General features: G+C 41.2%; 1 protein-coding gene across 14 annotated transcripts in view; it reads right to left on the bottom strand.

Annotated features, from left to right (window-relative positions):
- Window positions 1-11,909, bottom strand: part of LOC115134253 (chromodomain-helicase-DNA-binding protein 2-like) — a 56,426-nt gene that overhangs the window by 2,018 nt on the left and 42,499 nt on the right. For 13 of the 14 annotated variants that reach the window (XM_065022566.1, XM_065022564.1, XM_065022556.1 and 10 more), the window contains 18 exons: window positions 11,697-11,768; window positions 11,116-11,265; window positions 10,738-10,886; window positions 8,072-8,168; window positions 7,824-7,916; window positions 7,529-7,702; window positions 6,794-6,972; window positions 6,525-6,706; window positions 6,293-6,431; window positions 5,192-5,342; window positions 4,960-5,076; window positions 4,656-4,778; window positions 4,345-4,476; window positions 4,004-4,117; window positions 1,996-2,174; window positions 1,719-1,818; window positions 548-752; window positions 153-411 (listed from right to left, as the gene is read on the bottom strand). In XM_065022566.1, the coding sequence (XP_064878638.1) occupies window positions 153-411; window positions 548-752; window positions 1,719-1,818; window positions 1,996-2,174; window positions 4,004-4,117; window positions 4,345-4,476; window positions 4,656-4,778; window positions 4,960-5,076; window positions 5,192-5,342; window positions 6,293-6,431; window positions 6,525-6,706; window positions 6,794-6,972; window positions 7,529-7,702; window positions 7,824-7,916; window positions 8,072-8,168; window positions 10,738-10,886; window positions 11,116-11,265; window positions 11,697-11,768 (2,615 nt within the window). The remainder of the gene's footprint in view (window positions 1-152; window positions 412-547; window positions 753-1,718; window positions 1,819-1,995; window positions 2,175-4,003; window positions 4,118-4,344; window positions 4,477-4,655; window positions 4,779-4,959; window positions 5,077-5,191; window positions 5,343-6,292; window positions 6,432-6,524; window positions 6,707-6,793; window positions 6,973-7,528; window positions 7,703-7,823; window positions 7,917-8,071; window positions 8,169-10,737; window positions 10,887-11,115; window positions 11,266-11,696; window positions 11,769-11,909) is intronic. The other variant, XM_029668039.2, reaches the window with a different exon arrangement.

Raw genomic sequence — 11,909 nt, 5'->3', positions numbered from 1 at the left:
GAGAGGGATGATGTCTTACAAAGCTTACGACTACAGAGCTACAAGCTACCACAACACTTATGGTTTTAGCATTACATTCCAATACTGACAAATACATAATCTAGACATTATTGGGTTTGAAAAGATGAGGCCTAATTGTGAGTGTTTCTCACCTGTCATAATAGGCCCGGCGGTCCCTGTGATCCTGGTCGTTGTCATACTGGTCATATGGCCTCTTCCGCGGGGAGTTGCTGCTGCCGCTACGGTAACTACTACAGCTACTGCGGTAGGAGTCTTCACGTGGATGACGGTCGCCATAGTGATGGTCCTTATACCGATGGGCGTCATATGGATGATGTCGCTCGCCTTGCCAGGATTGATTGCTATTTCCAGGGTAGTTGTATTTACGATCTCTCTGCCAATCTTCTCGATCTGTCATCATGAGATAAAATACAGTGGGCCATGAGATATGTTGTGCTCTTTTCTAAAATTAGAAATCCTCACAATTGCTGCCAAGTTGTAGAATTGTATACTTCAGATTTGATAAGACCAAATAAACAGCTCTTACCATCATTTCCAAAGTGTCTGTTGTTGGATTTGTTATAGCCTTCTCTGTGGTGACCTTGGGGGGATGTGGGAGAGGGGCGAGGCATGCCTGGATGAGACTTAGACGATGGCTGGGTGCCGGTGGAGTCTCGACTGGAACTAGACGCCTCTGCTCTGAAAGACTTCTTCTTGCCCGACGGGTCATCCCCCCTTTTTTTATGCTCCTTCTGAAAATGAGCAAAGGACAATGGAAGGGTTAAGCAGAGGACCGAGCAAAAATATCAGACAAATGATTGGCTGACTGTACTTGTTACAAAAACCTGAAAGTTTTGATTAGTGCTGAGCGATTAATTCTTTTTGAGGACATTGTGATTCTTAAAAAGTAATCATGGTTTTCAGGTTCAATAAACATAAAAAAATGTATTATGAAATAATGACGGTATAATAATTTTAGACATTTTACTGGAAATTCCAAAGCAAAAAGTTGCAAACATTCAATTGGCAAAACATAGAAGATAGTCCATTGTCTCCATCAGTTCCACATTGTATAGACATCAATAGAAAAATAGAAAATTACTATGAAATAATAAAAAAATGTCAGTTGTGTATATTATTTCGTTTTTATTTGATGACTACTCTTTTTCATTCCTTAAAAGTAATCATCTCATCTCAGGCACTAACAGTCAGCCAGCCAGCCTGCTCATGCCGCAGAGCTGTTTTGGCAAAATAGTTTCACTATTTCTTCAAAGTGTCTCTGTCCCTCTTGTCGTTATGTTGTGTACATTGTGCTCACATGCGTTCTGTGTGAATCTAACGTAGCGGGTGTAAAAGTGTATCTGTCCAGAGATCTGTATACAATGACGAGATGCTCATGTCTATGCCCTAATAATGCTAGTCGTCATCCGAAAGGCAGGCTAAAAGTTCAGGTCCAAAATAAGTCCACAGAAACGCATTGGGTTTATTTTGGACAGATTTGGCGAGAGTGTAACCCTCTGGCTTCGCCACTTTCTGTCTGATCCGTCTACGAGCTGGGCTAAACTAGGTTGAATATTTAGGCTCACAAAAAAAATAAATGGAATTCAAATAAATTAACCGCTGCCGGGCAATTAGTTGTTTAATAACCGGAAAAAAGCGAACGATCGGTCTATCACTCAGCACTAGTTTTGATACTGGGAGAAAAGAGATCAGATCACCTCCTCCTCCTGAGACCGCTTCTTCTGAGCCATCTTGTACAGCTTGTGAAGCTTCCTCGCTCCGAACTCTGTGAACTTGGACACAAAAATCCAGAGATTCCTGCCAAACAAAGAGAGACATCTTAGTAAGAGTTACCCTTAATATGGAGAACGATTTTAATGAAACTCAAATGGTATCAGAATTAAAAACATAAGACTGACCTAAATGACCACGGAGTAGGTTTCATAATCAAACCTTCAATGCAAACAACTATCTTGTGGTTGAATGAGGGCTTACCGACGCCATGTTTTGACATGCTCTGAGTCGCTGTAGGCTTTAAGGCACTCGGTGATGCGGTCTCCTATCTTCAGTAGGCAGGTGCGTGTGTGTTGGAGCTGCTCCTGAACGGACAGGCCCTCGTCAGGCTTATCCAGCTGCTTCAGAGCCTTCTTCACCGGCCTCATGCGCTCCTTACACTGGACAGACACACACAGTTTACTCAGCTAAGTAAAAGTGATCTCTTAGTCAAAAATGATCCATATGTTTCAATTATCCTCCGCTGTACAGATGTAGGATCTGAATTTGATCCAGTTTGCTACAGCAGGACAATAATCCTGCAGCAACAGTAAATGTGAATTATTATGTGGATTATAATTAATGGACATTTTTGTAGGGATTTAAACATTTTTCGTGAGGGCAAATCAAGTCAGATTTCAAAGTTGAAATTACAAACTTTAGAAGCCTTATAAAAACTAAAACACACTACAAGTTTGCATTTCCTGCTGTGCAGAACAATTCTCAACAACAAAAGAGTGATCAAATGAAGATCTTACATTTGTAACGGCACCTCCATTATGCTTGACACGTTAAATGGCTTATGGTTGGCGGCAGGTAGCCTAGCGGTTCAGAGTGTTGGGCCAGAAACTGAAAGGTCACTTGTTCGAATCCCCAAGCAGACTAGGTGAAAAATCTGTTGTGTGTAATTGTTCTTATAAGTTGCTCTGGATAAAAGCGTCTGCTAAATGACTTAGTTTGGCTCCTGAAAGCCATGGTATGAGATACAATTTACCAACATTATGACACAAAACTAATTGTTTACTGTTCAAATTACATTGCTAACCTGTTTATAATAGCAACAAGGCACCTCGGGGGTTTGTGTTTTATGGCCAATATAACACTGCTAAGAACAGCCCTTAGTTGTGGTCATATAACCACACCCACTCCGGGCCTTATTGCTTATTGCTTAAAACCTGACTCTTCATTTTTGGATAAAAAAACGTTTCCGTTTTAAACAAGATATTTTGTCACGAAAAGATGCTCGACTATGCATATAATTGACAGCTTTGGATAGAAAACACTGACGTTTCCAAAACTGCAAAGATATTGTCTGTGAGTGCAACAGAACTGATGTTACAGGCGAAACCCAGATAAAAATCCAATCAGGAAGTGCCGCATTTTTTGAAACCGCCTCATGCCAATGACTCCTTATATGGCTGTGAATGAGCTACGAATGAGCTTACGTTTTCTACGTATTCCCCAAGGTGTCTACAGCATTGTGACGTCTTTTTATGCATTTATGTTGAAGAATAGCCGTAAGGGACCACATTTAGCAAGTGGTCACATGATGGCTCCCGCAGAAAATCTTGCATAAAGTACACAAGTAAGCCATTTTTCCAATCGCTTCTTATGAGAAACCAATTGTCCCGACGTATATATTATCGAATAGATATGTGAAAAACACCTTGAGGATTGATTCTAAACAACGTTTGCCATGTTTCTGTCGTTATTATGGAGCTAATTTGGAAAAAAGTTCAGCGTTGTAGTGACTGCATTTTCCGGTCGATTTCTCAGCCAAACGTGAAGACCAAACGGAGCTATTTTGAAAAAAGGAACATTTGCTATCTAACTGGGAGTCTCCTGAGTGAAAACATCCGAAGCTCTTCAAAGGTAAATTATTTAATTTGATTGCTTTTCTTATTTTCGTGAAAATGTTGCCTGCTGGTAGCAGAGCCTAGCCATAGCATTATGCCATGATAAACTTACACAAATGCTTGTCTAGCGTTGGCTGTAAAGCATATTTTGAAAATTTGAGATGACAGTGTGATTAACAAAAGGCTAAGCTGTGTCTCAATATATTTCATTTGTGATTTTCATGAATAGGAAGATTTATATCCGCTGCGTTATGCTAATTAGTTTGAGGCTATGGTTACGCTCCCGCGTATTAACACCTACATTTGTCTTGTATGTAGTGAATAATATATCCTTATCCTGTCCATGTCAGTAGGGACATGGTGTAATGACTCACAATGCTGAAGGTCTCCTGGTCCAGCTCGTCGTCATCCTCTCCGATGGGAACAGGGTCACTTCCAGCAGTAATGTGGACCGGCCCCTGGGGCTTCTTCCCTTTGGCTCCTTTAGCCTGAAACAGACAAACAGACACCACTCAGCAGGGCAACACAGATCTTCACACAAACACCTGCACAGCAACACTTCAACCTGCTGGTCCAAGAACAATCTGATAACCTAATCTGTTCATCCACCCATCTAACAAAAGTTCCCCATTTGTTCAGACACAGGAAAGGTTAGTGGGTGTGAAATTGTATACTACCGCAGCACAATGCATAAAGTTCACGACTGCTAAAGTACCTTTTCTTTTTTTGTCTTGGGACGTTTGTCTTTTTCCACCTCTTTTTTAGGAGTTCCCTGTTTTTCTTTGTTCTCTTTGTTATCCTTTTTCTTCTGTCTCTTCTTTGAGGGAGTTTTTTCTGTCCCGTCATCCTGGTTAAATAAAGAGCAGAAAGGTAAATAAGTAAACCAGTTCTGGTGGATTACAAAGACTGCATCATGTTGCCATTGTGTTCTCTATCCCGGTATTCTGTAACCAACAGGGAATTCCCTTGTAAAAAGGCAGGTGGGTTTTATAGGCAGGTTGCGCTGGGTCTTTCGAGGTGACTTACCCTCACCTCCCCTTCCTCGGAGGGGTTGTCTGACAGGCGAGGGGAGGAAATGTAATTTCCCTGCTCATCTTTAGGGGCCTTGTTCTCTTTCTTCACCCGAGGCTTCCTCTGCTTCACTTTGACCTGGGGGGGATATGATCAGCCAAGGGGATATGTGCTCTATTGTGAAGAGACCAATACCAGACAGAATGTAAGGAAGAGCATTATTGAATGGATTTGCATATAGATAATCCAAGGGGTTCAGATGCATAGGCATTACCATTCCCTATGGTCTGATAAACAGAGCAGCGAGGTCTTTGTTTACCTCGTCCTTAGTGACTTCTTTACTCTCCACTTCTTTCTTCAACGTCTTCAGAAGATAGTCCACTCTGCCCTGCAACTGCTTCCCTTGGGGTTTCTTATCTGGGTCATCGGGGATAATCTGGAATACAGATTTTAATACAATTTGTTACCAGAAGAATAAAATGCACCCACACCGCTTTACTGGGTTCCACAGCTATCTGAGAAATATTTGATTCTGACATTCTGATGGTTACCTTGTCTGCAAGTTTGAGATCCGGATCGGTCTTCATCAGATCCCAGTTGCCGTAGCCATGCTCATAGACCCCCAGCAACAGTTGAGTGTCATCCTGCAGATCCCAGTCCACGTCAAAGTGTGGCACCTTCACTCTGCAAGTCAGTTGGAACCTATGGCAGGAAGAGGAGGAGAGGTGGTTAAACCCTCTGCTACTGCTGCCCATCAAGATAATGCTCTGGTGTCTGCATCAGTTGTTACAACTTTAACCCTTTACAGTCGTGGGAATTGGCCTATATGGATAGGGATACATTGAAATGTTTCTAACAGGAAAAAATATAGAAATGCATAACCATGGTAGAAATTAAAAAGGAACAGTTAGGAGATTATGGGAAATTATTAGACTAGAGGTACAGACAACAGTTCACCTGACAATCCAAACACTACACTAGTTTTTTGTGGATTTTACATTTACTGTATTAGACATATTTGTTGATAACGAAATCTGAAAATAATAATGACTAATAGTCAGTAACATGGTAAGAATTTTCTTAGAAAATTTGGGGTAGTTGCAACATAAGACAAAAAAGGGTTTGAATGAGAGATCAAACTGGTGTCTCCAAGTAGCCACACACCTCTCCAAAGTGTGCACAGTTCCTAAGTAATTTCAATGCACTTTTATGACTCAAAGAAAAGTCTTTAAAAAAAAAATTGAGCTCTCCTAGCTGTGCCGTTGATGAACTAGAGTAAGCACACTTCTAATTGTTTTGAACACAGCCCTAACCCCCCCCCCCCTCCCCCTCCCCCATCACATAATTACTGTTGTTTACGCAATTCAAAATCTATTACAAAATCGCAATCTGCAAATTCAAGTTCAAGTTGCATGTAGAGGCTCAAGTTCAGAACGGCTGTCAGTCAAAACCCATACAGAGCTGTGAAGCGGAGACCCTACGCTCTGTCGTCATGTATAGCATGTTACTGTACAGCCACTGTGTTTCGATTTACTCACTTATTAGTGTCCAAATCTACCATTTTCAACCCGTATAGGAATATTTATTTTCTCTGCATATTCATCTGATAAAATTATTCACATGCCTCAGATATACCTGCAATGGTATCTTACTTGTTTCTCTCAGCAGGATTAGCTGGCACAACTTTGTGCAGTGGCTCAAACTCCTCCTCATGCTGAATGATGGACTTGGCATTGACCTGCACTCCTGAGATTTTTATGTTTATACCTCTGCGCTTCCCAGGACCTTTGGCTAAAGGAACAGGGTATACATGAGTAAAAACAACACACTTGTTAGCCATAATTCCCCAAAAACTGAGTCATGCAGACAGTCAGAATGTCACACCTTCACTGGGGTTCTCTCTGAGGTGCTCTTCGTGCTCTTGGACAGCCGTCACACAGCTGTTGTGGATCAGCTCTCCCAGTCTCTTCAGGTCTGCCTGGGATTTTTCCACCAGCTCAGAGTCCCGGGCAATGCACTCCAGCCTTTCAAGCGGAGCTGCAAATTTCTTGTAAGCCTTGATGAACCTGATAAAGGAAAGAGTAAAACATTAACCTTAACTATTTAAATGAAACTTTGAGAAACCATTTGGTTTAATGTATAAAGACACCTACATACTGTACCTGCGGATCTCTGCATCAGTAAAACCCTCCACGTTGTTCTTGCGGGCTCTGGGCCTGCCTCTCCTCTTTGGCTTCTTGTCATCGCCGCTGTCGTCCGTCTCGCTCTCAGAGCCTGAGGAACGGTGCTTCAGCTTGGAGCCAATGTCACTGTCACTGTCGTTAGCCTGGGGCTGCAAGACACAAGACAACCTTCAGACACAACAAGCAAAACCTAATTCCTACGGAATGTAGTTGCCAAGTTCCCTTTTGTGTTATGGATACTTCTAAATGCTTAAATTATGCGCTTTTACAATAATAAGAAATAAAATCATGATCAAATCTAATCATCAATAATGATAATTTATCTCCATATTGAATCATTTTGAGATGACGCTTCCATGCATTTAGATCTTCAACAGGAGAGGATATTATCTGTGTGATAGAAAGACCCACTGAAATAAAACCTAATGATTTATTAAGGAAACTTCTTATGCGGTAGATTCACACACAGTGGAATCACCTACACCGAGGCAGGCAGTAAAAACCTCATTACTCATGACCACCCCATCATATCCCCCTGACTGAGATCAGTAGAGTACACAGCTCAGCAGCACACTAGGAAAGCCCCTTCACTCACACACACACACACAGCCAACTGTGCTGCACCATGTAGCAGTCACATCGTGCTCCTGCTCTAGAGAGAAGACCTAACGTGAGATGTGTGTATATGTGTTCTCTCCTGCTTACCCTCTTGTTGGAGCTCCTGCTCCTGGGCAGCATGTAGATGTCCTCCATCTCCTTCTGCTTCTGCTCTTCCTCCAGCTTCCGCCTCTGGTCCTCAGGGATGATGTCGTCCCAGTCAGGTACCGTCCGCTCCACCAGGTCTGGAGCACTCTCCTCCATGTTGGAGAAGTTGGCCACCTGGAGGAACACAGAACACATGTACTGTCAGACTGGGAGTAGAGTGGCTAGTGTAATAGCTAAAGATATTCCTGCAGATTTGGTTCAAATCAGGCTCAGAGTTGGATTAACTTCTAGGTACCTTGAACTGAGAGAGAAGCTCATCTGTGGCACTGGATCCGTGGTCGCTTTCTCTGGTTTCAGCCAACCGCAAGATCTCATCGATATCCATCTCCTGCGAGGGCCAAAAGAGAACAGCACAAGGTAAATTACAAATAACACAGACATTTGGCAAATATGGAAGTATGAAAATCTGTCATTAATACTCTTACGAATTACCGGTTTCAACACTTTTCAAAGCACATAATCAATAGAAATGTGTCTATGTACCGTAGGTTCAGTCTCCTCTCCTTCTGCCTCTTTGAACAGATCTTCAGCTCCAAACTTCAGGATGGCAGTCAACTCATCTTTGTTGAATGGGTTGGAACTGGGAAAAGAAGTTGAGGTTGTTAACTTCACTAGGGTAGGGGGCAGCATTCGGAATTTTGGATGAAAAGCGTGCCCAAAATAAACTGCCTGCTACTCAGGCCCAGAAGCTAGGATATGCATATAATTAGATAGAAAACACTAACCTTTCCAAAACTGTTAAAATAATGTCTGTAAGAGTAACAGAACTGATATGGCAGACGAAAACCCGAGGAAAATCCAACCAGGAAGTACTATTATTTTGAAATGCTGTATTTCCATTGAAAGCCTATCCACCATACAAAGACTTAGGACCCAGTTCACAAGCTCTATGGCTTCTTCTACATGTGGCCAGTCTTTAGGCATTGTTTCAGACTTTTACTCTAAAAAATGAGGGCGATACAGCACTTTCAATCAGTGGCCAGTGGAAATTTCCAGACATCAGCCATGCTCCTGATGGGGAGCTCGCTTTTCTTGTTTCTCTTTGTCTATTGACAAAGCTTTTGTCCGGTTGAAATATTATTGATTACTTATGACAAAAACAACTGGAGGGTTTATTTTAAACATCGTTTGGCATGTTTCTAGTAACTTTTATTGTACATTTCTTTTTACCTTTCGACTGGACTTAGCGCACGCTCCTTAACTTCTCTAGGGTAGGGGGCAGCATTTGGAATTTTGGATGAAAAGCATGCCCAAATTAAACTGCCTGCTACTCGGGCCCAGAAGATATGATATGCATACAACTGGTAGATTTGGATAGAAAACACTAAACTTTCCAAAACTGTTAAAATAGTGTCAGAGTATAACAGGACTGATTTGGCAGGCGAAAACCTGAGAAAAATCCATTCAGGATTTTTTTTTTTGTGCATAGTTTTCTATTCAATGCCATTACAGTATCCATTGACTTAGGACTCAAATTACAGTTCCTATGCCTTCCACTCGATGTCAACAGTCTTTAGAAATAGTTTCAGGCTTGTATTCTGAAAGAATAGGGAGTAAGAGCAGTCGGAATGAGTGGACCTTGCCGTGTCACAGAGCTTTTCATGCGTGATACCGAGAGAGTGCCTTTCTTGTTTACCGTTTATATTGATGACGTTATTGTCCGGTTGAAATATTATCGATTATTTAGGCTAAAAAACAACCTGAGGATTGAATATAAACATCGTTTGACATGTTTCTATGAACTTCACGGATACAATTTGGATTTTTTTTGTCTACGTTTGAGCCTGTGGATTACTGAAGAAAACACACGCACAAAACTGAGGTTTTTGGATATAAGAAGACTATCGAACAAAAGGAACATTTATTGAGTAAATTAATGTCTTCTGAGTGCAACCATATGAAGATCATCAAAGGTAAGGGATTAATATTATCTCTATTTCTGACTTGTTTAACTCTTCTACTTCGTGGTTACTGTTTGTAATGATTTGTCTGCTGGGCTATGTTCTCAAATAATTGTAAGGTATGCTTTCGCCATAAAGCATTTTAAAAATCTGACACAGTGGTTGGATTCACAAGAAGTTCATCTTTAAACCTATGTAAAATATGTTTTGTTTTCAATTTTTTTATAATGAATATTTCTGTATTTGAATTTGGAGCTCTGCAATCTCACTTTATGTTGGCCAGGTGGGACTCTAGCGTCCCACATACCCTAGAGGTTAAGCATTCAGATTACTGGACAAAAAGCTCAAACAAAAAAGGAGGTTTTTGGTCATAAAGAGAGACATTATCGAACAAAATGAACATGTATTGTCTAACATGGAGAGATGGGAGTGCCACCAGACACCAAAGGTAAGTGATTAATTTTAATGCCATTTCTGACTTTTGTGAGCCCTCTCCTTGGCTGGAAAATGACTGTATGGGTTTCTGTGGCTAGGTGCTGACCTAACATAATCGCAAAGTGTGCTTTCGCCGTAAAGCCTTTTTGAAATCTGACACAGCGGTTGCATTAAGGAGAAGTTTCTTTATTCGTATGTTTAACACTGCGTTGTATCATTTATCAATGTTTATGATGAGTATTTCTGTAATTTGACGAGGCTCTCTGCACTTTCACCGGATGTTTGTTTGAGACAATGCATTTCTGAACATAATGCGCCAATATAAACTGCGATTTTTGGATATAAATATGAACTTTATCGAACAAAACATACATGTATTGTGTAACATGAAGTCCTATGACTGCCATCTGATGAAGAACAAAGGTTAGTGATTAATTTAATCGCCATTTCTGACTTTTGTGAGCCCTCTCCTTGGCCAGAAAATGGTTCTCTGTGACTAGGTGCTGACCTAACAATCGCATGGTGTGCTTTCTCAGTAAAGCCTTTTTGAAATCGGACACTGTGGTTGGATTTACAAGACATTTCTTTAAAATGGTGTATAATACTTGTATGTTTGAGGAATTTTAATTATGGGATTTCTGTTGTTTTGAATTTGGCGCCCTGCAATTTCACTGGCTGTTGTCGAGGTGGGACGCTAGCGTCCCACTTGTACCAGAGAGGTTAAGAATATGAGGAATCTCATGTTTTCAGAAGTTATTCGTCAAACATAAAGCTATATCCAGACTAACAGATTCCATGTTAAAGTTTCCTTACTTAGAATTTCCAGAGTTGTTATCCAGTACAGTTCGACCAGTGGTGTCCATTCTCTGAATGACAAGATGGTCCAAAACCATCTTCTTCTTGGCTCGCTCAATAATGTCTTCTTCCACAGATCCCTTTGTGACCAAGCGATAGATATTCACCTGTTCATTGAGACAAGGAGATATTTCAATCAAATGTTAATTGGTCACATTCACATATATAGCAGATGTTATTGCAGGCGTAGCGATATGCTTGTGTCTTACTTGGAAAGTTGGCAAAGACCTACATTTCCATGACGACTCTGCTCAAGTTAGCAGAATCAAGTCAGCTTGTGCTTAGCCAAGCCTGCCCTCCATACTAATTAATCACTATGGGTCTAGTTGTGGTTACCTGTTTCTTCTGGCCAATCCTGTGAGCCCTGGCCTGAGCCTGCAGGTCGTTCTGAGGATTCCAGTCAGAGTCAAAGATGACCACAGTGTCTGCAGATGCCAGGTTGATCCCCAGCCCTCCAGCCCTGGTGGACAGCAGGAAACAGAAGTCCTGGACAGAGAGGAGAAATTATTATATGTAAAAAACGAACCACCTTACATAGTGCATCACAGCCGACCTGATGAACATCGCAAAGGGATTAAATGCTTGAAGTTGAAAAACATGTCAAGCGTGATAATTGTTAGTGTGGCTTTAATTGTATGGGTAATTAGATATGTTGTTATCACTTCTTAAAGAAAAGTTGTTTTCTTAACAGAATATCATAACTTCGACGTGGAAAATCCTAACATTCAAAGAAAATTTGATTCTAGTATCAATATGGTAATCTTGACGATATATACATCTCCTTGCGCATAATCATTCACAGAGTAACTGAAACATAACAACTAAGCCCTGACGCAGATACAGAGCTGACAAACACTGAAATTATCAACCCCTCCAATCTGCAACAGCTAAAACATCACATAGTTCCGATTACATACCTCAGAGCCTTCAGCATTAAAGTGGTCAAGTGCCTGTTTTCGTATTTCTCCCTTTATGGAACCGTCCAGGCGCTGAGAAGAGAGGGAAGGAGAGACCTCAAACCTTGGAACCTTGCCGAAACTCCCTCCGCCCTAAGATGCCACTGAACAACGCTCAGCTATACATGCCATTATACGATCCATCAGGCAAGCAGCATATTGTCAGAGAGCAAT

Source organism: Oncorhynchus nerka, linkage group LG9a, assembly GCF_034236695.1.
Source record: "Oncorhynchus nerka isolate Pitt River linkage group LG9a, Oner_Uvic_2.0, whole genome shotgun sequence".
Classification (NCBI taxonomy): Eukaryota; Metazoa; Chordata; class Actinopteri; order Salmoniformes; family Salmonidae; genus Oncorhynchus; species Oncorhynchus nerka.
This window is presented reverse-complemented; position numbering and strand designations above follow the sequence as displayed.